At 35.3% G+C, this 23698-nt stretch overlaps 1 protein-coding gene across 2 annotated transcripts in view; it reads left to right on the top strand.

Moving 5' to 3' along the window:
- DPY19L1 (dpy-19 like C-mannosyltransferase 1) overlaps nt 1-22941 on the top strand; it is a 45169-nt gene extending 22228 nt beyond the window's left edge. For both annotated transcript variants that reach the window (XM_082296224.1, XM_082296225.1), the window contains 13 exons: nt 1138-1215; nt 2791-2877; nt 4336-4395; nt 6827-6907; nt 7694-7795; nt 8501-8572; nt 10040-10089; nt 10717-10741; nt 12260-12379; nt 17710-17884; nt 18665-18764; nt 20201-20326; nt 21381-22941. In XM_082296224.1, coding sequence (XP_082152350.1) covers nt 1138-1215; nt 2791-2877; nt 4336-4395; nt 6827-6907; nt 7694-7795; nt 8501-8572; nt 10040-10089; nt 10717-10741; nt 12260-12379; nt 17710-17884; nt 18665-18764; nt 20201-20326; nt 21381-21537 — 1233 coding nt within the window. In that variant the 3' untranslated portion in view covers nt 21538-22941. The remainder of the gene's footprint in view (nt 1-1137; nt 1216-2790; nt 2878-4335; nt 4396-6826; nt 6908-7693; nt 7796-8500; nt 8573-10039; nt 10090-10716; nt 10742-12259; nt 12380-17709; nt 17885-18664; nt 18765-20200; nt 20327-21380) is intronic.
- The last annotated feature ends 757 nt before the right edge of the window (nt 22942-23698 follow it).

The following is a 23698-nucleotide window of genomic DNA, read 5'->3' as shown; positions in this document are numbered from 1 at the left end:
GTATATTAGGACAAGAAAAAACTTCGTGTTTTGGAAGTACAAAAATTAAAAAAGGCATTGATCTTGAATCTCTTAAGGCTGTTCTAAATTTTTAAATGTACCAGTGTTTGCATGGCATGTAGTATCTGGCATGAGTTTGCATGATTTCATGTTTAATTTTGATGAGTCTGTGAGTAGTGGTGTAATCTGAGATTTTGGGTAGTTGAGGTAACTTTAGTAACCATTGAAATTAGTGAATGCTAATGGGAACAGTAGGATGCTGTCATACAGTAACTTTCTTAGTGTTTGATTGAAATGAACTGAATTTCAATTGGTTGGTATGTAGCCTGTTGACTGAAATTCATCTGTGTCTCCAGACCTTTTCACTTGTTTGCCTTACTTGAAGCAGATGTTGCTTGGTTTGAATTGATAGCTTTAAACAATCAATATAAGCTGTGCTATGCAAGTTTTCTAACTGCATAAGAGGAAACCAATAAATTCTGTAAAATATTGAAAGAAAATTGTCACTATAACCTGTTTAAGATGCTGAACCTGAAATTTGAAATTACGGGTTCACTTCATAATTTCATTAATTTCCCATGTGACTTGTAACAGGCTGTCTAATCAATAAGTCAACAAGTCTTATTTTCCTCAGCAGCAAATTGTGGACGTTTCCATACTTTGCTGAAAACTTAAAATTAATGAGTAATTCTTTTGTGGTTTTGACTGATACATTTTGGGTTTTTTGGTTTGGGTTGGTTTGGGTTTTTTTGTTTGTTGGGGTTTTTTTTTTTTTTGTTTGTTTGGTTTGGTTTATTTGTTTTGGTTTTTTGTTTGTTTGGTTTGGGATCTTTTGTGTTTGATTTTTTTTTAAATTTTGTTTTAAATTTAAAGGTGGAAGGTAATGTGTTAGTGCTGCATTTTGGTGACTTGCATTTTTATAAAATTGAATACTTATTTCTTAAATATTCAACTATGTTTGATAATTCTTATTCAGAGCACCACAATAGGATTTTTGAAAGAAGTCATTATGAAATGCCTAAGTACTTAGCAAAAAATAGCAATAAAAGTTAATGATTGTTTGAATAATCTCTTTTTTTGCATGAAAGAGTGTACCAGTGCAAAGTGTTTTAACTTCTCTTTCACTTTTGATTTTAGATAGCTTCGTTGTTTGCGGTGTGTATTATGGGTTATATTGACTCCAGCAAATTACAGAAGATACTATCTGCTCATATGGTAATGCTTTTTTAAAAAACCTTAAATCCTCTCGGACTAGTCAAAGCATGAAAAGAGACCATTTGCCTGAAGTGTTTTCCTTAGTTGCACAAAGGTTGAAAACATGCAGTAGTAAGGGAGGGAGGGGTCTGGATTGGAACTAAAATTGGGTTTTGAAAACTACTGAGGTCTTGACCATGGAAAGTATGGTTTAACTATTTGGAGAGATATCTAGAAAGGAGGACAAGAAAATAAACTATTAAGCCAAAGACCAATTTTTCTTTTTTTTTTTTCAAAACTGGGTGAGAAAGCCAAGAAAGAAAGGAGTTGATGATAAGATGTGTGAGTTTCTGCATAATAGCTGATTTTAACGTTGAGATAATGATCAAGTTTTGCTCTTTGAAGTGAGATTACAGTTTTAAATATAAAAGAAGATGTAGACAAGTTTTTTTAAGAAATGTGATTGTGTTTAAAATTTTTTTTTTTTTGCTAAAATTGTGCTATGCTAACTCAGTGGGTGAAAAGAGAATATTTTCCCGGAAAAGAAACTAAATTATATTTCATATGTTTTAAAACATTTTTTTAAATACTGTAAATGATAAACTAAAGGCAGTAGTAAGTTCTGTGCAACTCATTTCTCATATAAACCAGGGACAAAATAAGCAGATTTGTTCAGTAGATTTTGACAGAAGCAGGATGACGTACTTAGGCTTTCTGGCTTATGTCAATAGCTATATCATAATTTTGGTACTGGAGTGCCATAAATAGCCTATTTTCAGATAGATAAACAGTCATGTTATATTACAGAGACAGCTTAGTGAGTCTGGGTAAACTGCCAGTCTGTTTTGTGGTGTTTTCAATTTTTGTATCCCCCCTACCCTCCTCCTTCTGTGGAAAATGAAAGTCTTAAGTATATGAAGAGGGGAGTAGAAAAGTCTGTAAATTACTATGTTATTTTTCCTTATTCCTGTGTATAAAAGAAGACAAAGCTTGCTTATTGTTTTTTGCCCTCCAAGTTGGAAAATGCAATTCAGATTGTGTTCTGTTAAAAAAGAGAGCCCAGTAGATCAGGATGGTGGGTAAAAGTTTCAGTCTTTGACTTTACAACTCACATAATTAGGTGCATATGATCAAATAGTCAGAGTTCTGCTTCCTTGACTTTGATGATGATGGTATTTAAGTGTATGTTTGTCAGTTAGGAGGAAAGAAGACATCAAACTTTCTATTCAACATTTTTATGGTTGTCCTGAAATCTAAGAGGTAACAAACAGGATGGAGAACTCATACAGTAATTTGGAAAAAAATTAATATGTTAGAAATAACTTCAGAAATGTAGCTATTGTATCCCATAAATTTATCATATGACCAGCATTTGTTCTTAAGTACTTTAAAAAAATAAATTAAAACAATGATCTACACTTGGCTACCTGCTGCCATTAAGTCCTTACAATCAGTGTTTTTAGATCAAATTTGCAAGTGTGAGTATCAGTCTTGCACTTGCCTGTAAAGCAGGTGTTTTTAAATTTAAAGCTGTTAACACATTAGGTAATTCTTACCTTTACTATTTTAAATGGAATTATTTTTTTCTTCTTTCAGGTATCTCTTCTGGTGTGTTTTATTCTGATGTTCGGTAATTCAATGTTACTGACATCATATTATGCTGCATCTTTAGTAGTTATCTCGGTAAGTTGCTTAGGAAGAATCAAAGGACATGTTAAGACTGCAATGCTGTTATGTATGTATTGATGTAAAATACTACTGCATTACCTGGCAGATGAGAAACCTTTAACATGAGAAACAGAATTAGACCATCATGATATCTGGTGAAAGGGTAAATACTAATTCAAGAAATCATGAATTTACACCAAAACCTCTTGGTAAGAGAAATTCAGTTAAGACTCAGCTCTTCTGCTTTTATAGCTCCCTTCTTTTTTATAAAAATATAAAATTTACCATGTATGTAATTTTGGCCAGAGTAACTGTAAAACAAGAACATGAGCAAGGAGGAGCTTCATTTAAACGCTTCTTGTTGTAGTGAATCCTCTAGTGCAGAACAAATGACTAAGCCATATGTAATAGTGGTTTAAGAGCATTTGAAACTGCTGCATCATACTGCGATTTAAGTGAAATTATTCACTGAACATTCATCATCTCATCATTCATTATCTTAATTTTTCCTTAAATAGGAAAAAAACCCACAACCTCTTTCAGTTTCATATAGTTCCTCATAAGGGATTTATGTACATAAGAAATAGGAGATAAGGTGTTGTGAGCAGATCCTATTTAGCTTACTGTGAATCATCTTAATTTCTGATTCTTTTTGTCTCTTTGTTTGTTTGTTTATCTTTTGTCCATTGCAGGAGTGTGGTAATTTCTCATTTATGCTAACAATAAACTGCCTTGGCTGCATATTTGCTGTAGTATAGTTTTCTTGTTATAAATCGTTTCTACTTTCTTGTAGCAGCTTTTTAAATTATATATTAAGTACAAATTGAGTTGAGTTCTCAACCTGTTGAGTTCCTTGCTTATTTTCTGCTTTGAAAAAAGTATTTGTTGTTTGTGTGTTATTTGGATGCTTATATTGGCCTCAGTCTCTCATATGGACTGGATTTCTGGAAGCTTTTAATTACATTGTTCGTCAAATTAGCCTAAAATGGGTCTTGCTTGTGTCATAAAATTAACATCCTGTGAAACAGAAAGGAGTGACTCCTACCACCCTCCATGCTCTGTTGCCTTACTTGAAAATTGTTTGTATTATGCTGCCAGTAATTTATTTATTGCGTTAGTCTCTTGTCATTCACAGAAGCAGACAGGATTCAGTTTCTCATTGGCTTTGATTTAAAGAAGCTTAGAACTGAATAATACAGAATCCCCTTACTTGTTCAGGAGAAAAGTAGTCTTCCATTAATTGTACTCGAACTGCAGGAAGAGATTTTATGTTGGCAAGTTTTGCCAGTGCAGGGTGAAATCATATTAGTATATATTTGTTTGTATCTCAGGTTGTATTAGCTATGGAAGATTTTTTAATAAATAACTGTGTGATGCAATAGGCTTACCAAAAGGAAAAACCTCTCATTCAGGATGCTAGAATAGCTTGTTGTTATTACATTACCTGAAAATGTGCATTCATTTTTTTATTAGGGAATTCTTGAATGGAGTCCAAAAGTCTTGAAAAGGCGCAAAAGAGAAGTCTATGTATGGGTAAGGAATTCCATATATTTTGAATTTCAGAGAAAAACTATGACCCCTTTTTTTTTTCAGTCAGGTACAGAAATAACTTCTGGTTTAGTTTCTAATCACTGAAAATCAAGGAATATAGCTGAACTACTGTCTTTAATAAATTGTCAATGTTCCCAGCAATTAACCTTAAATTCCTAAAGAAATAAAGAGGGCATAAACATACATTTATATCAGAAAGCTGAAATAGCCTTTAAATGGCAACACGTTTAATTCTAAATCGTCAGCTTTACATGTTTACAAAACCTAAGATCTGTATGGAAATCCTTTTAAAGTAAAGGTCAATTTAGAAAAGGTAGGTAAAAGGCTAACAGTGCTTGCAGAAATGGAGATTGATACTGCATTAGTATATTCACTAAAATGTGTCCTATATAATTTTTTAAGGATATTTTTATGACAACAGCAAACAGCTTAAAATTCCATAGGGAAGCAAGTCGGAGTAAAACACTGTAGGGTGTGTGGGTGAGTTTTGAGGGTAGTAGAAGTCATGTCCATACAGGGAGAACACTCACAAAACTATTACAAATAAAAAACAACACTGTAGAAAATATGAGAAGCGACTTGCTGCTTAAGACATACTGTTAATATGTAAAAACGTATTACATGGAAGCATACCAAGAGTATGCCTGAATTAAAACAGGCATTCTTATTAAATGAAGGGTAAGCTGTTAGCAGAACTGGATGAAATTCATACAGTTATTATAAAGGCATTAGAATAGGAAAGAATTAAAATACTTATAGCAAACTGCAGTGCATGTATACATGCCTGGCTGTGGTACCAGGGAAAATCAGAGTGTAGGCAAATCTCACATCAGTTTTCTGAAATAGAGATCCAAGGCATTTGTGGAACAGCAGACTAATAAATCTGGTTTTTGCAAAAGAATAAAAACATGTACAGTGAGGAATTTGTTAAGCTGTATTTATGTGCAACATAATGGGAGACATCCAATGCAGCCTCTGTGGAAGGAAGTCATGCCTCAAAAAAGTGTTTGACTTCTCTGAAGGATGTAGATAAGGCTGTGTGGGTGAATGTAATGTACATAAATTTCAGGAACTCTTTGGAGAAGCTGTCTAACTGGAACTATAAAAAAAATTAAACTCCATGAGATAAGGTGTGAATGTTAGAAGGTCAGAAACAAAGGGTGGGATTAAATGGTAAATTTTCAAAAGACCACCACAACCCTAAAAGCATATATAAAATGATTGATCCTAAATAAGGTCTTATTTAAGGTCATTCAGCAGAGAAATCTCATTATTCTTAAGGAAAGTTCTCTGAACACATCAATTCACTACTGAGGAGGTACCTAAAAGGAAAATACATGATGGCAATCATGGAGAAGGACCTGTAGAGAAAGCAGAAATTTTTTTTTTAATTTTGTAAATTCATACGTAACGTTGTAAATACTGCATGTAGTCTCAATGTGTGTTATTTTAAAAAAAATCAATTCAAAAGCTAGAATGCCTCCCCCCCAAAATCTACTACCATTAAGTAGAGTATGAAGATAATTATTAATGTAGATTTACCAAATAGCTGAGATTTTAAAATATGGTAGAATTCTACATCTTGTAAAATAAAGGGAAATATTACAAAGCCAGTGGATAAAAGTAGGATATAATTACAGTTTTTTTAGTGCCCCTTACGCTAGCAGCAGTAAGCTTGTAAGGGATAAAAAAGTTACTGTGGAAGCAAAAAAACCAGAGGCATTCAGTAAAGGATTAGGATACCTCCTAGGTATTTAGGTTTCTTAGCAGCCATTAAATGACATGACTGAATGTAGCCCATCGTCACATAAAAACCCTGGTTACATTAGGGCAAAGATCAGTTTGTATTTTGTTGCATTCTCTCTGAAAGCATCTGCTGTGAGTCCCAAATAAAAGATACTGAGACAGGTTGTCCTATTCAGCTGATCCAGTTTTATAAAGAATTAGCTAGATTAAGCTACACTGCCAAGAATTTAACCTTCCTGGTACAGGAATAAACTTGATACGTAACTAAAAGTAGTAACTGTACATACTTTGTTTATATTTCCATCAAGTTTTAACCTCAGATTATCTTGAGACGGTGCTATAAATCAGCAAATTCCTCTGAAGATTTGAATTACCAGGGTAGCACAACCTGATAATGTAGAGCAGCTCTTGTCCAAAAACAATCCCTACATCTGTGCAGAACAGATGGAACTGACAGTGAGGCTGCCCCTGTTTAAAGTTAACTTTGGTACCCCCTCTGCTACAATATTGTATGCAGTGGTACAGCTGTAGAGTAAATCAGTTGCACCAAATTATTTCAGCTGTAACATAGGAGAGTTTGTAAGTAGTAGCTAAATTTAAGAAGCCTTTTAAAAAAATTTGTAAAAGTTAAAAACATATTCATTTCATTCTAAATGTATTTTTCAAGGTCATTGAAGGATGTGCCTGGTTATTTGGGACAGTCACCTTGAAATACCTGACTTCTCTTGTGTTTGGAATAGCTGATGATGTAAGTTCTCTTATCAGAGTATCTGGTTGGTGTCTTTCAAAAATATTGAAATATTCATATTTGATTTTGATATCTTACTGATATACTTTCCTGAATTTCCAGTATTTGTTTTGCAGAAGTGGGAGAGAGCTTGTATATTTGCTTTTTCTTTCATTATGTATTACCACTTCGAGATGTTATTACCAAAATTCGTGATAACACAAATATCTTTACTTTTGTCTTAGTGAATGCTCTATGTGTGTTTTAAAATGTAGATTTATAGGGCTTTGTTTGTCTTGGGTATCTTCTACCTACACATTTTCTTTATTTACTCCGTTTGTCAGTTCACTCTTCTCTGAAGCTAATTTGTAGGACAGTTTTGAAATGCATGTTGTAACAAGTACAGCATTTGCTGTACTTCATTCAGCCCCTTTATTATATTGTTAAAAACTTGTCTGCAGGTGTGTATCAAGGGGTAAAAGATAGGAAGCTCACATCTTAAAATACGACTATGCAAAATTATTCTCATGTTGAATCAAATCACAGTGGTAACACCCTTTTTTCTGCTGTTTTCTGCTTTTTATTTAACATTGTCTAATCTGTGTTAGACTCAAAGATATTATTTAATACACGGGAAGTAGATTTTTGGTGTTCCTGTAACCATATTGTAAGTGATATGAACTTCTGCTCTAATTAAAAATATTTCTCATGCAATTTAATTTCTCATATTTATACTATTTTGTTGTGGAAAACAGGACAGTTTTTGCTTACTACAGTTTGATATTTCTTTCCTGTATATCCTACCAGGCTCATATAGGAAATATATTGAAATCTAAGTTTATTGGCTACAAGGACTTTGATACATTAATGTATACCTGTGCTGCTGAGTTTGACTTCATGGAAAAAGAGGTAATTTGGTCAAAATATGTGATCGTGGAAGAGGGAACTTCTTGCTTTATCTTCATTTGTAACTTAAAACATTTGAGAACCACACCTCCTTCTGCCATTGTAAGTTCAAGTGCATACTTTTGAAAAGAGAAATTAATGAACTAAAGCTAAATTTAACTGGGCTTATTGCATTTAAATGAACTTAAACCAAAGCAGTGTTTTGATTTTGGATCTAAGAAATGTGCTTGATTGAATGAAAGAAGTGCTTCCTCAGGAATAAATGAAAGGTTACAGTTCTGCAAACAAGATTTTATGGGCCTCTCAGTACCTGGTTGTGAGCATATGGAAAATGTACTGAGAGCTGCAAAGGCCTTATGTAGTAGGTTTAGACTGCTGAACAGCATTGAAGCTTCATAATGTGGCATTAATAGACTTGTTTTAGTTTATCAGTATCTAGATATGCATTTAGAATGTTTATAGGTTAGTCATCCCATAGTACTCACATTCAGGTGAGATACAATCTATTTCTCGTCTTTGGATGGCTTGCCAAAGAACTGGAAATAATTTACTGATGACCCTAGTATTATGTCTTTAGTATGATTGCTGGGTGGAGTTTACATTTACATTTTACTTCAGGAAGAGCTCCTTACATTATTTTCTTTAAAATGGTGGTTGGAATAATTATAGATGAAGGAAAGCAATTAATGAAGTTGATTTCCATTTTAGACTCCAGTAAGATACACAAAGACTCTGCTATTACCAGTTGTTCTGGTGGTTTTTGGGGTAATCATCAAAAGGGTAAGTGATTGATTAAGTGAGTCACCTTTACCTTGAATTCACATTTCAGTTTTTTTGAAGGGATTGCTATTTATTTATTTATTTATTTGTGTATTTATTTGAGATGGGAAGAAATTGGTGTGGTGGGTCAACCTTTGCTGACTGCCAGGTGCCTGCCAAGCCATGCTCCCATTCCCTACCCTCAGTATGATGGGGAAAGAAGAGTAGAAAAATCTCATAGGTTAAGATAAGTACAGGGGGCTCACTCTCTGGTTCACTGTCAAGAGCAAAACATACTTGAATTGAGGAAGTTCAATTTAATTTTTTGTAAATTAAAAATAGAGAAGGACTTCAAGAAGCAAACTCAAAACTAAAACCATCTTCCCCTCATCCCTAGGCTCAATGGGTCCCTTCCATAGGCTGCAGTTCAAGAACTGGGTCAGGATAGGTCCTTTCCATGGAGTACAGTTCTTCAGAAACAGACTGCTCCAGCAATGGTCCTCCACAGCTCCTGCCAGAAAACGTGCTCCTTTGTGGGCTCTTGTCCACAAGCTGCAGTTCCTGCCAGGAGCTTTTTTTTGTGGGCTCTCTGTGGGTTGCAGCATCCTTCAAGGCATGTGCACCTGCTCTGGCATTGGGTCTTTCACAGGCTGCAGGTGAATATCTTATCTGGTGCACCGTAATCCTTCACGGGGCTCCAGGGGAAAAAAAACCCTTACATCACAGTGGTATTCTCCAAAAGCTGCAGTCTCATGGTTATCATGGAGCACCTCTTCCCCCTTCTTCACTGACCTGGGTGACTTCAGGTTTGTTTCATTCCCATTTTTCTCACTGCTCTCTCTTAAACTGCTGCAGAGTTACCTTTTTGTAAACATGTTATCAATAGAGGCCTCGCCAGTGTTGCTGATGAGTTCAGCTTTGGCCAGTGTTACATCTTGTTTGAAGATGTCTGGAACGGGCTCTCTCTGACATGGGGCCAGGCCCGAGTCTGTTCCCGCAGAAGCCACCCCTGCATTGCCCCTGCTACTGAAACCTTGGTACATAAACCCAATACAGATTAGAAAAAATACAGGTTTTCAAAAACATGTATTTAAAATTCTGTATTCTTTTTACAAAGATTTTTGCAAAGGTCTAGCCCTGAGTCAGTGATAAAACTTGCTTTGATGTTAAGCGCCAAAAAAAATTTCTCTTATTTAGCTGATGAATACTAAATCTGGAGTTTATAACTGTTTTTGTAAATTTGATTATGTATAATTTGTATAAAAACAACTTACAGTTTGCACAAGAACAGATGGGATAACTGCTAACTGCCTAGCTAATTAAACATCCTCTAAAAGAAGTTTTAGCTAAAACATTGCATGTCTTTTGTCTTTGTATTATCTCAAAAAGAGATTACCCAGGTGCAGTCTAATTTAGCAAATGTTGAAAATGTTTCAAAATGTTTTTGAAAGTTTGTTCATACTTTTTGTTGTCTCTTGTTTTCTTCAGGCAATTAAATACATTCTGTGGTCCTTGTCTCACACAGGCCGATATGAAAAGTAAGTATAGTCTTCTTTTTTAATGTAAAACAGAATTTTCTGCTGGAAGTTTATTTGATTTACTATATGCTACATAATTCAGAATTCTACAATAAGTTGGTCCTTTTTGAAAGGTTGGTTATGTGCAGTTCAGTAACTGAATGGATGTGCTATAAATGGTATTTTTATATTAGAAATAAAACTAAGGTTAGCTGCTAAACCTGTTTTAGACATCTTAACCCATTTATGCCTTGGCTTTGTATTTAATGATTTATTTGCTGCTCTGTTCCTAAACCAGTATTTATGTGCCTTTTTGCTTTTTTGCTATAAATAGTGAAAGCAAGTTCTTTTTTCCTCATTATTTTCTTCCAGGTTATAAAGATACCTGAGTTTCATCTCATGGAAGTAACTAAAAAAACCTGCTAAAATCAGTACTCAAGTTTTCCAAATAGATACAGGGATTGAGGAAGATAGTTACTGATTTGCAAGTTATTTCAAAGCTTGCATAGAGAGTGAAAAAATTCCTGACACTTGACTCATGCTTACTGGATTAGTTGCATTGTATAATGCCATTAGAGATGCTTTTAAAATAAAACCAGTGCTTCTGTAGTACATAAATAATGGTGGGTTTTGGGTTATTTTTTTCAGAGAAGAACGTTTTAACCATGGTGAGGTAAGATGATTCTTCTGCACAATTTTATTCCTGTTAATGCAAATACTCCATATTGAAATGCAGGTTGCAGTGGGCTGATGCTGATACACGTGGTTTATTTGAAGCTAAGTATTTGCATCATTAATTCCCCCATCTCAGTTGGGTCTGGTATGTCACCAGAATAACTCTGGAATGTTGAACAAAGGAATATACTAGCTAATGGGGGTGACTTCACAAGAGAGGAATCTTGGGCTTTTACTGTAGCTGTTCAAAAAGACACTGAAATTAGGCTGGACCTTCCATTTTCCACATGGAGACTGAGAAGGAGATTGGTTCCTTTACTAGGATTTCACATGACATATAATATTCAAATTCTGTTTGGAGATATGCCATAATGAATATAACAGTACACATGGTTCTTTTTAGTAAAATTGTGCAAAGCAATGTAGTGTGTCCTGCTCTGAAGCCCTCGGCACAGGAAGAACATGGACCTGTTAGAGCAGGTACAGAGGAGGCCCACAAAAACAGAGGGATAGAGCACCTCTCCTATGAAGACAGGCAGAGAGTTGGGGCTGTTCAGCCTGGAGAAGAGAAGGCTGCCAGGAGACCTTATTGGGGCCTTTCATTGCTTAAAGTGGATCTATAAGAAAGACAACTTTTTAGCAGGGCCTGTTGGGTAGATTTAGACTAACTGTAAGGAAGAAATCTTTCTACAGTGAGAGTGGTGAAACTGGGATCAGGTGGCCCAGAGAGTTAGTAGATGTCTGTCATGGTTTAACCTCAAGTTGCCTTAGGGGAGGTTTAGATTGGATATTAGGAAAAACACCCAAAAGTGTTGTCAGGCAGTGGGACCAGCTGCCCAGGGAAGGCATTAAATCACCATCCCTGGAGGCATTTAAGTACATGTAGATGTAGCAGTGTTAGATTAATGAGTGGACTTGATCATAGAGGTTTTTTCAGACCTAAATGATTCTATGATAATCAATCAGATAAAAGCACTGATTGCAAAACTGCCTCTGATTTAGCACAGCACTTTGACAAGTACCATAGATTAATGTTAGGAGTAGTGAGTGACATCTCTGCTTTTTAGAATACTAAAGCAAGCTGCCTCTGATTGTGCGATTATCAAGGGTGATCTTATTTGCTTCTTTTATTCCATACTTGGGTATTTTGGGCACTAAAAAGCAGGGTCTCTTAACATCTATAAAGAGGTTATACAAGAAATTTTACATATATAATTGCCTGCTAATGTCTAAGGATTTTTTAAATAGATAGCCATTTCTCTAGCTCCTTTTTTTTTTATTGTTAATGTTTATCCTTGCTGTTACTCCATTCCTTAGCATATTACATGCACTTTAGATAAAAGATAACAGAAAGTCAGTATCACCATTGAAAATATGAATATCTTTACTTTGGCTTGGACTCTTTCAGACAAGCTCATCATTTAAGCCATACTGAAAATGAGGTTGTATGTTTAAGGCAGAAATTAAAAGTATGCAAATATGCTTCTGTGTCTTGTGGTTTCTTTTTTCTTTTCAGCTGGTATTCCATGCATTGCAGCTGTTGGCATACAGTGTCCTAGCAATTTTAATCATGAGACTAAAACTGTTTTTAACACCACATCTGTGTATTATGGCTTCCTTGGTGTGTTCAAAACAGGTAAGGTCTTTTTCATCCTGTACATACCTCAATACTTACAGTATTACACAGATACTTGTCCTAAAGCGGATTTCTCTATGTGTAATTGCTGAATCTGAGAGTACCTGATAAAAATAAACCAGATTATATGGCCTGACAAAAAATGGTTCCATTCTCCCCTCTTCCCAAATAAAGCAAAAGTGTTGTTTTATGCAGCTTGTCCAACTGCATTATGATAGAAGTCAACATGCTGTGTATTGAGCTTGAGCACAGGGAGACATATACTAGGTTTTACTGTGTTTGCACACCTCTATGCCACTGCAAGTTTTTATTGACTATTAATTTTATCCAGCGTTGGATTTTGTTTACACTGTGTTTTCACAGCTCTTCAGAGCTTATTGCCTTGCATATTTTTTGTCTATAAATTCTTTCCAGAAGTCTCATTTGAAGTCTTGCATGTTGAAAGCATTTCAGTCTTAAAAATCAAAAGTCATATGCCTAACTCAGATTTCATCTTTCTACTTTGAAATCATCTATAACATTAAATGTTACTAGATGTCCTCCAGATATAAAAGGTCTTAGAATAGGCTTTCCATGTTTCATTATCTGTGTTTTTGAGAAGTGAATGTGATTAAATCTGTATTTAAATAGCTGTTTTAAAAGCTTTGAACATGCAGCAAAAGTAGGGTAAGTAGTCCTTTGTCTGGGAATCAGGCAGGGAGGTAGACTGGAAACTGAACAGCTGGGCTAGAGAGGGATGATCAGTGGTACAAAATCTGGTTGAAGGCCAGTAACCTGAGGGGTCAGTGCTGTGTCCGAGACTGTTCAGTGGCTTTGTCAATGGACTGAATGATGGGGCAGAGCGTAGCCTCAGCAGGTTTGCTGATGGTACAGAACTGGGAGGAATGGCAGAGTCTTTCACGTGGTGCCCAGTGACAGGACCAGAGGTGATGGGCACAGGCTGAAACACAGGCAGTTCCCTCTGAACATCTGGAAACTTCTTCACTGTGAGGGTGATAAGCACTGGCACAGGTTGCCCAGGGAGGTGGTGGAGTCTCCGTCCTTGGAGGTATTCAGAAGCTGTCTTGATGTGGACCTGGGCACTTGGCTCTGGGTGACCCTGCTCAAGCATCATGGCTGAATCTTCAGAGGTCCCTGTCACCCTGCACTGCACTGTGATTTTGTAGAAAGTGTCTAAAGGTGAGCTAGGGTGGTGTGGTGAAGGCAGTTCCTGTCTGTGAAGCAGCTGTTTGATGTGTCAAACAACTGGAAGATCAGTGAATGAGACAGAATTATGCAAAGAGGAGAAAGCTGTCTCATGTTAAGCCAGCTGAACAAAGGATTGTTTTCCAGAAAACTAAGTTGCTTCCTGAATGATCTTTAGGGAAGGGCAGTTCTTCATAACACTGGACAGGTTACGCAGTATCAGGCTGCTTAAATGTTTGTGCTCATCCATTTCTTGATGCCTGATTTATTTGGCCTAGGTGAAAGTGCTGAGTGTTTGCCACCATCAAATGAATCTGTACAGTTACAATATAAAATGCTAAGAAATTGGCAAAACCTCTTTCTTTAGACACCTTGTAATTGAGTACTGGGACTTGGGAATTTCCTCTACATGCTTGCTGTTCTGGAAGATTCACAGGTATTCGGTTTTCCAGCTCTTAGCTGTTCTTGAAATACTGACATCCTCTTAGGTGGTCTGGTTGTTTAAGCAATAACAGTTGCACTGGTTATTTTTCTTAGTGACCTTTCATAAGGTGTTTCTGAGTAACTTGAAATGAAGCTGCTTTTGAAAAGTCAGAAAAACAAAATGATAAAATATTCTTTTAACATGCAATTTCTAGATAACAATTACGATTTAAATTAATTATGTCCAAAGTTGATTTACTCTTAGTTCTTTTTTTAACTGTGTGCTTCTTTATGGGCTTTTCTGCCCTGTTGGTTGTGGTGATGGTGGTCGTAGTAGTAGTAGTAGTAAAGTTCTGTAGTGAAGTTCAGAAATAGAAGTATTTATATATTTTGTGCCACTGTAAAATCTGTACTGATTTTTTTTTTTTTTTTTTTTAAGCACCTGAGTAATAGCATTTCAGTAATTCTTCCTGGATTGTTGTGGGTGTTTAGAACTGCAGCTGAGGTCATCAGGCCAGTTAATGAATGCTGATGCTTTTCATAATTGTTGTGTGTTGGATCTTAGAGGATTCCCCATCATTAGTTTGTAAATTTTGAAAGGGAGGACAGGTTCAGCGTATTTTGTCGATATTTTATTTTCTGCTGCTTCCAACTGCGTTTTGGCCCTTTGGTTGTTCTGCTGTTTCCTACTGTAGAGTGAGAGTAAGCTGTTCAGGGAGCTGCAGTTGAACATGATAAGCTGTTCTGGGAGCTACCCCTGCTGGACCGGGTGACTTTGGTCCAGTGACTTTTGCTTCCTTCATTGCAGCATCATGGAGGCATAGTTGGCTTGAAGGAAATAGGTCATGAGTGCTAGGGAAGGGCTTTTAGATTGCTGTAGTTCAGACATTTGTTTTGTGCAGAAGGGGATAAATGACCAGCAGCCCTATATAATACAGCCTGGGAATATCCTGGCCCTGGCTTGGGCCTTAGGAGAAGTGTTCAGGTGAACCCAACTTTAGGTGAACAGTCTAAGTGAAAATAAAATCTATTTCCTTGTCCTGTTGTTAGTGGAGGTTCTTTTGCCTGTTCAATGTATTCCCTGGGTTGGTGCTGATTGATACCCACAGAAGACAAGCTGGATTCTTTTTCGGTCTGATTGATGTGTGCTTTCTTTAGTAGGGAGAGGCTGGTAATCCTCCAAGTAGTACAGGACTGGCTTCAGCATGATAGAGAAACACTGGCCCTTTAGGCTATTGAGCCACCACTGAGCAGATCACTTCTAAGACTTAAGCAAGCAATAAGAAAACTTTTTTTTTGTTCTTGTTTTGGTTGGTTTGTTTTTGTAGGGCCAGGAAATTATCAAGTGGTTTTAAATGAGCTTTTTCTATCCTACTGGCTGCTGAGCAGAAGTAGTTTTTTGAGGCTGAAAAATCTGACTGTATGTGCAGTACTGATCCAGAATTTCTTGGATGGAGGAAGTTAAGAAGGGGAAGATGGGACTTGTGACCAAATGATAGATTAACACTCAGTACATTTATCATTGGATAAAGTTTTAGATGTTTGAATGAAGTATAAGTGAATAAGTGACAATTTGGTTTCATAGACGCAAGAAGAATTTAAGCAAATTTAACATAGGCAGTTATCTTACTGTGATTGAGGCCAACACTATGCTTTCATCTAGCAGACCATGAAAGTTTGTCTGCAGTGTTATGTTAGCATATCTAATTTATTTTGAGGCTAAAAATTATTATTTGCATATGGACAAGAAATTTTGTATGTTGTGTTCTTTCAGCCCACTGCATGAATCCCTGCACTTCCCATTTTCCCATTACCAGCAGCTTCTGTCAGCTGATGGGCAATAAAAATGATAATGTTCTTTTTTTAATAAAGAATATTTTCATTGTCTGGAATGCTTTCTGGTGAAAAGAAGTGACCTAATGTTGATTTTTCATTGGAAAGTAATTCACTTTATAACACATTTTCAAGAAAGGATTTTTAATAAAATAAAAATATAAAGTAGCGCATCTTTGCAAAGGGAGTAACTCCCTTCTTCTGTACAACTGCATTTTAGAAACATGTGATTAGAACCTTTACTTCTCTTAAGTTGAACAAATAGGAGTTATTAAATTAGGGCTCAGTTCAGTTTTCTCATCTAATTTACTACTTGTGCTTCAAGTTAGGCCCAAATTTTGCTGTTGTTTCTGTTCAGACTTTTAACCATTTACATCCACACATTTCCTCTTTTTTATAGGAGAAATTATATTATCCTAAATGAACATTTTGAAAACAAAATGAAATAGCTGGAGAAAGACTTAAAGTATTCATTTTGAAAAAAAAAAAACCAGAACAACCAAAAACCTTGAATTGATTGAAAAAAAAACACATAAGGAACAGCACCCCATGAAAGATTCTTTTTTGCATTATATGTATTTAACCATTCTAGGCTCCTTATGTAAACAAAATAGTGCTAAATTCAGAGGCTTTGAACATCAATGAGGTTTTATAAAAGTGTGACAGTACTGTAATTGATTTGAAAAGCTGTGGAACTGTCAAAGTTCTAACATGTCCATGAAGTGACATTTTTGCAACTGTTGGTAAAAAGGAGGTTTGCTTATGTAGCACAGCCTACAAATTAATTCATTTCACTTCATCCTTCCAGATCCACACAGTGGTCCGGCCTATTTGGTGCATTAACTTGCCCTGGATAGTACTGCTGTACTTCTTAGAGTGTTTAGTGAGTCTTTAAGGATGAGAGTAGAGTATGCTGTATTTTTGAAGAGGTGGCTGGAGAATTTTAATAATCTGAGGTAGTTTGTGGTTAGTTTATAAGAAAGATAACACACACTACCTAATTGGTGTAGTCAGCCTAGTGGGAGCTTCTGTTGAGAGACTTTATTTTATTGTCTCATGCTTTAATTTAAAAAAACCAACAGGTAACGGTACTATGAATGAAGTGTATCCAATTAGTGCAGTTTGATATTTCTGATGTGTGAAGCCTTCTCATTAAAAATAGCTTGGGAAAACATGTAATTTATACTTTCTTATTTAAGGTTAGGTCAAATATGGGTAAGATAAAGTGTTCCTGCTCAAACTAAGCTTCAACACAGCAAATTTAGTACTACTTCTTTTAAATACCTATTTCATATTTTTATGAATATTTGCTTAAAGCCTCCAGCAAATTGTCTTTAGGAAACAATGCAAGCCCCAGTTCAAGAAAGGAAAGGGTGGGATTTAAAGCGGCATTAAACTTGTTATCCCCAAGTCTGTTTTTCTGATATGTTTCAGAAGTTTGCAGTACAATCTCTAATCTGTATACTACAGATAAAAACTCTAAATGTAAATTGGAGATACAATACTGTAAAAGTCCAGTTAGCTTTACTGAATCATCTTTACTTGTAGATTTTGACATTTGAGCTACAACTTTAAAAGTTCACATTAATGTAATTTTAAATTTTTTTTTTAAATTCATTTAGAATTGCAAATGTAATGTGCAATATTTGTTGAACGTGAATAATTCTTAGGAATTATATTCTGAAATATAATATGTATTGTATATAATATTACTATATTCTGAATTATAATACTATGAATTATAATCTGAAGCTTTGTGGAGAAGCAATAGCGGAGATGTTTCATAGTGTAATATATGTTAGGTTCCTTGTAGAGAAATAAAAATGAGTTGTTCTGCATACAACATTACAGAACTGTTGTCTAGGAATTAATTGATTCTTGCATTTCAGTTGTTTGGATGGCTCTTCTATAAAATCCAGCCCAAAACATTGGTCTTTGCTATTTTAGCATTGATGACAATAGAGGGATCTGCAAACCTTCGAACTCAGTGGAACATCATGGGAGAATTTAGCAATTTGCCACAGGAGGAACTTTTAGAGTGGATAAAAGTCAATACCAGACAAGGTAAACTATTTAATAATATAGGATGTTCCCATTTATTGTGAGATAGAGCCATGGAACCTGTCATGAATGACCGCAGAGGTGTTGCTACTGTCTGTGGCTTTGTTATGTCTACTTGTCCACATAAAAGCTATCTCCAATGAAAAAGAAGCACCAAAAGCTTGCTTTGTTAGACTCCAGGCTACTAATCTGGAGGTTCTAACCACTGGGGTAGTATTTGCAACAAAAGCATCTTTGCCAAGTCCAATTAAAACAAATTTTTACTTAAATGACACTGGTCCTGTATGTGGGTCCATGATCACCATTTTGCTAGAAGAGAATTAAAAATGTGTGTGTGTTGTGGTTGCATCCTTCCTTTTCCTAAAACATGTCAGAAAACTGGTTGGAAACAAAGTAGTTGCCTTGTTAGAAGGAAAATATGTCAAAGACATGGTGGACTGAGATTTTATTGCCCATTTAACACTGGTGAAAGAAGTGAAAAAAATAAAGTGTGTTGTTATAATGAATATGTTGTTCTACCCACTCAGGAAAAATAAGATGCATTAAATCTCCATTCTTAGATGCTTCGTTATCTAGTGGCTTACATTGAGTTCAAGGTTAAAAAAACGCAAACTAAAAAACTGATTTTTCTGCATTTCCTGTGGATGCCCATGTACGGCCTTTTAAAAAGGAGTACCCTACCCTCTTCATGGTTTTTCTACAGGATTACTGTTCAGGTATTTGAATTGCTTCTCTGACTGTTCAATTCCTCATTTCAAAAATGCCTTTGATTGTGTGTTTCAGATGCAGTTTTTGCAGGAGCAATGCCTACAATGGCAAGTGTTAAATTGTCTACACTTCGTCCTATTGTAAATCATCCTCACTATGAAGATGCAGGATTAAGGTAAGTTTTGCAGTTGATGTTTTATTGGTATCTGCTATTCATTCTCATAATGTTTGTAATACACAGTAGGAATGGCATCAGGTTATGTTTTAAAATTTGTTAAAACCTCATAGAAGTGGATTTGTTGTTTCAGTCAGATTGAAAACTGATGCATTATTTCTTGAGGACTTGTGTTCACCAGAGAGTATATACGCCAGGGACAGATATGGTTTCAAACTTAAGTACAAAAAAATCAGGATTAAATTAAGGAATTGGATTTAATCTGTACAATTATATCCTTTCTTCATTCTAGTTACTTCTGACATTGTAGAGAGATATGATTTTTTTTTCCGAAGATATCCAGTTTGTTTATTTTTGTTAGCTTTCTGTGATTGGCTGTTGTTTTTTTGTGATAATTGGTTAATTATTGAAGCTGAAATTTTGTAATGGAGTTACTGAGATTTGTACTCTTGTTATTTTCAAAATCAGGACATTTGCCTAAATGGAAATTGATTTATCTGAAAAGGTCATGAATTTCTTTTACTAAATTTAATAATTAATCATTTTTTTGTTAATTTGGTGAAACTGCTTAAAAAAACTCCAACACAACAAGAAAACAGCAAGGTAGGGATAAAAGAGAAAGGGCAGGGATTCATTTTATATGCTTTATGTACTTATTTCTCTGCCTGGCATTAACTGGCTTTAACTTTTGGTCAGCCCTGAATTGGTCAGACAGAGGGACTTGGATGATCGGTGTAGGTTCCTTTGAACTGAAATATTCTATCCTAGTTACAAAGACACAGGACAGGGCATGTGTGGGGTAAATAAGGTGCAGGCAATACCTGTATCAAGTATCAGAAACTGAATGGGACTTAACAGTGTCATGCTTTACACATTCAGAGGAGGACATTACTGGATGTGATAGGGACTGGCCTGGGTTGGAGGGACCCTAAAGGTCATCTGGTTCCAAAACAGGATCATGGTGTCCAAGGGCTGATTTTGCTTGATCACGGTAGGCAGACTCCAGGTCTTGTGCTCCGCATTTCAAAATGTCCCAGCAAGGGCAGTGTGACCATAGTGACACAATGAGGGTGATCTTTTGTGGAGACTTGGCAGAGGATTGATTCCTTCTGATCATCTCCAGTCCAGGCAAGGTCATTTCTAGCCTTGAGTATTACATGGTGAATGCATTGCTTTGATATCTTTACGCTTTCAGTTCACAGTAATCATGGATCTTGTTAGTTGTCTCCTGCTACAGAAAAACCAAAGGGCTGTATATGTTCTTCTTGGAATCATATTTGTGAAGACATAATCACACTTTAGCAAATGGCACTATTAATGTAAACTTTGCTTTAGCATAGTTACCTTGTGAAATAAAAAAGCCTTCCTCTCCAGTCTAAGGTTAAAGCTTACATTTTCGTGCTATATTGCAGCTAACTTAATTCTTCTTTTTTAAGGGCCAGAACTAAAGTAGTGTATTCCATGTACAGTCGAAAACCTGCAAACCAAGTAAAAAGGGATTTGATAAAACTAGGAGTGAATTACTACATTCTTGAAGAGTCATTGTGTGTAAGCAGAAAAAAGTGAGTAATCTCCTTCTTTCTCATAAGAATAATGCACCCCTCAAATATGTAGTCTAAGATTCATATCAAGTGGTAGGTTGAAAGTGTTGATTTGTGCTTTATTTATTAAAAGTGTCAACATACATTTCTGTCCAGCATCTCTAGATAGTAATTGGTGTAATTGACTTTACCCTCATAAACAACTTTTTGTTCTTTGTGTGCACCTGGAAAGCTGTGTTGTATGTATTTTTAAACTTCACTGTAAAACACTGAGGAGATTTACAAAGGAAAGAAGTCATTATTCTCTGATGACAAGAGCAGATGTGTGTGTGTAATGAAAGCCTAGTATGAATAAAAGGTGCAGAGTAAAAGCTAATTGGAGCACCAAAATATTACGACCACTAATAGTCACTAAAAATTTTGTCACATTTAAGCTGTTCTTCAGAAAGACCTATGCTTTTTCTTCCCCCTCCTTTCCCCTTGATTTGTCTTTCTGGCCTCCAGAACACAATTAGTTTGGATTTTTGATTCTATTTTCTTTTCATTTAGAATAAAATTAAATGCATCTGTTCAATTTCTTTGCTATTATCTTTGTTAAAATTGGAAAATTCTCAGTAAATCTACCTTTGAAAGATAGCTGTACAGGGAATTTATGTTGGCTATGATCTTTTATAAAAAGCAAGGAGTTACTACTTTAAGGTGTTTTATTTCCTGAGTTTTCTTTAGAAATGTTAGGAATGTGTATACCACCCTCCATTTTATAAGAAGATTTAAGGGTCCCTGGTAATGTATAATGTATTATATAATTTGAGTTGTTTTATGTGCTTCCTCCTCCAAATTAATTCTTTATTAATTACATAACTACAAAAGCCAGATGCATTTTACACATTCTCAATACTATTTTTAAATTACTACTATATTTATTGATTTTGTAATCTGATAATTTTTCTAGTATAAAGACAAACTTAAAAAAATACAGATGGCACAATCAAGTATTCATGGAGCACTATGAGGCAAGCTTCATGGGGGTTTTATGGCATTTTTTCATTTCTCTTTTCATATTCCTCTTTTTTAGGCCTGGCTGCAGTATGCCTGAAATTTGGGATGTCGAAGATCCTGCTAATAGAGGAAAAATTCCTTTATGTACCCTTATGAGCAAGGATTCCAGGCCATATTTCATCACAGTATTTGAAAACAGCAATTACAGAGTCTTGAAAATTCCGAAGGAATAACATTTCAATGCAATGAAGCATCAGTCTTTCAAATCTTTAAACTAGTAACTGTAAGAATTCTAAATCAGAAATACCTTTTTTACTAGACTTAAAATGGAAAAATGTGTATTTTATTTTTTACCATTTTAAGTGAATTCTGATTATAGAAATATCTTAAACCTAACAGTTTGGATTTCTATTTCAGGGTCAGTCCCTTGAGATTTGCTATGCAAATGATTATATGTTTGCACATTTTATTTAACACTGATCCAAAAAGAGCTAAAAGTAGCTATGGAAAAGTTCGTAGGTGGACTTGAAGCTTCATTTTTTTGGTGCATGTTATTGGAATCCTATTGATATTAAAAAAGAAGACTAATAAGGGTAATATTTGCAGTAAGCAATAGTTTAGCTTCTCAGTGTCCAAGGGTTTTTAGCATTCTTATGCATTCAGAATAAGCTGGCATAATATACATGAAATTCTTAAGGGAAAATGCTTTATTCAGGAAAAATCTGTCATAGCCTTAGAAAGATACTAAAATAAATCCTTCACTGCCTTAACTAGACCTTCAGCGCCTAACTTGATAAGAAATTACTTTCAAAATTTAATGCCCTTTTTCCTTTCCCCATATATTAGATCCTGCCTGGAGTTCATCATCAGCATTAAAGAAAAGTGGAATTTATCCCAGTTGTGATATGGGTGTAGTCAGTTGTGTGGGTATAATTGCTCCAGCGTTATTGGACTGGTTCTGCTCTTTTTCTGTCATCTTGATGTCACACCAGTATTATAATTAGATATTAGAGAACTCACTTTGCGAGATACCCAGTGCAAGGACACTCTTTAGTCGTTTAACTGACTTGGTAGGATTTTTGTATGTTTATTGCTGTTGGGAGCTGTCACAGTAATTGTGATTCCACAGCATAACATTTCTAAGGTCTGATGTTTCGCCGTGTATCATTCATGGTTTGGATTTGTTTCAGCTCAGTTTTTTTGTTCACATCAGTCTATTGGTATGATGGGTCTTTTTAGCCCTAATAACATCTGGTGATCCTGGATGTTATAGGAACACCATCCATCATGCCTGTAACAGTGTCAATTAAATGGGAACCTGTGATAAAGTAGTAGTATAACAACTGATCAGTATTCTAAAACGTCTTATTTTTTTAAAATCTGTTTTATTGAGAGGGTGAGGGAGAATGGATGAAAATGCATTAGCTTTTTAACTTTTACAGAATAGATTTTGGAAACATTTCTATAAGGAAACTCACAAAAAAAGGGCTTTTGGGAAGTCACTTTTTAAAATGTTAATTGAATTCAAGGAAGCAGGAAAAAAATCTTTATATAAACATTGTGACTAGTGTTTCGGCACAAAAAGGTACTGTATTTTTATGAAGTTTATGCCAACTGTTGACGTGTACTTATGTGGTTAAATAAAAAAGAGAAAGATAGAAATTGTTCTCATGTTTCTGGTAGATGTTACGGTTCTCTTACGTCTGTTAAACTGAAGTTCAATACAGTTACCACAGCAGATACGACTGAAGCTGAACTTTCAACTAAAAAATGCACAGAAGGGCTGCAGATGATTAAACCAAGATCACACACCTCTTTCTGGCTTCCTTTTTATTCAAAATATCAGTGCAGGAATATGTGAAAAGACTGGTGGAATGAAGAAACATTCAAAAGTTAAGGTTCAAAGATGTGCGTTAGTAAAAATGTTCATCATTTGATGAGAAGGTGACTATTACTTTGTACATGGCCAGACACTGTAAATTTTCAGCTCCAGGGATATTATGCTGTCCTTCTCTTTGAACTGCTCTGAAACACAAATAATTTTTGTCATCTGTTTGATATTAATGTGATAAAATTTAGTAATGAAAAAATACAAAGTAAAAAATGCAGTATATGATTGTGAGGAAGAAGTAAGTGAATTCTTGAATCAGGTGTCTTACGTTATGAATGTCTTGTCATCTTAGTAATATGCTCTCAGTTTCAAAGGAAAGAATTTTTGTTTAAATAACGCAACACTTAACACATAGGAGCACCATGTTAACATTATGCTTATCACTGCAACCTCAACCAGAAAACACAAGTTGGAGGCTTCTTAGCTCTCTTTTCCCTTTGCAAGATCCTAATCAATAAATGTAACACAAGTAAGTTTGGCTTTAAATACATGGAGGCCTTGGA

This window comes from Coloeus monedula, assembly GCF_965178545.1.
Source record: "Coloeus monedula genome assembly, chromosome: 1".
In the NCBI taxonomy this organism is placed as follows: domain Eukaryota; kingdom Metazoa; phylum Chordata; class Aves; order Passeriformes; family Corvidae; genus Coloeus; species Coloeus monedula.
The sequence above is the reverse complement of the archived record's forward strand: the minus strand, read 5'-3'. Positions and strand labels throughout refer to the sequence as shown.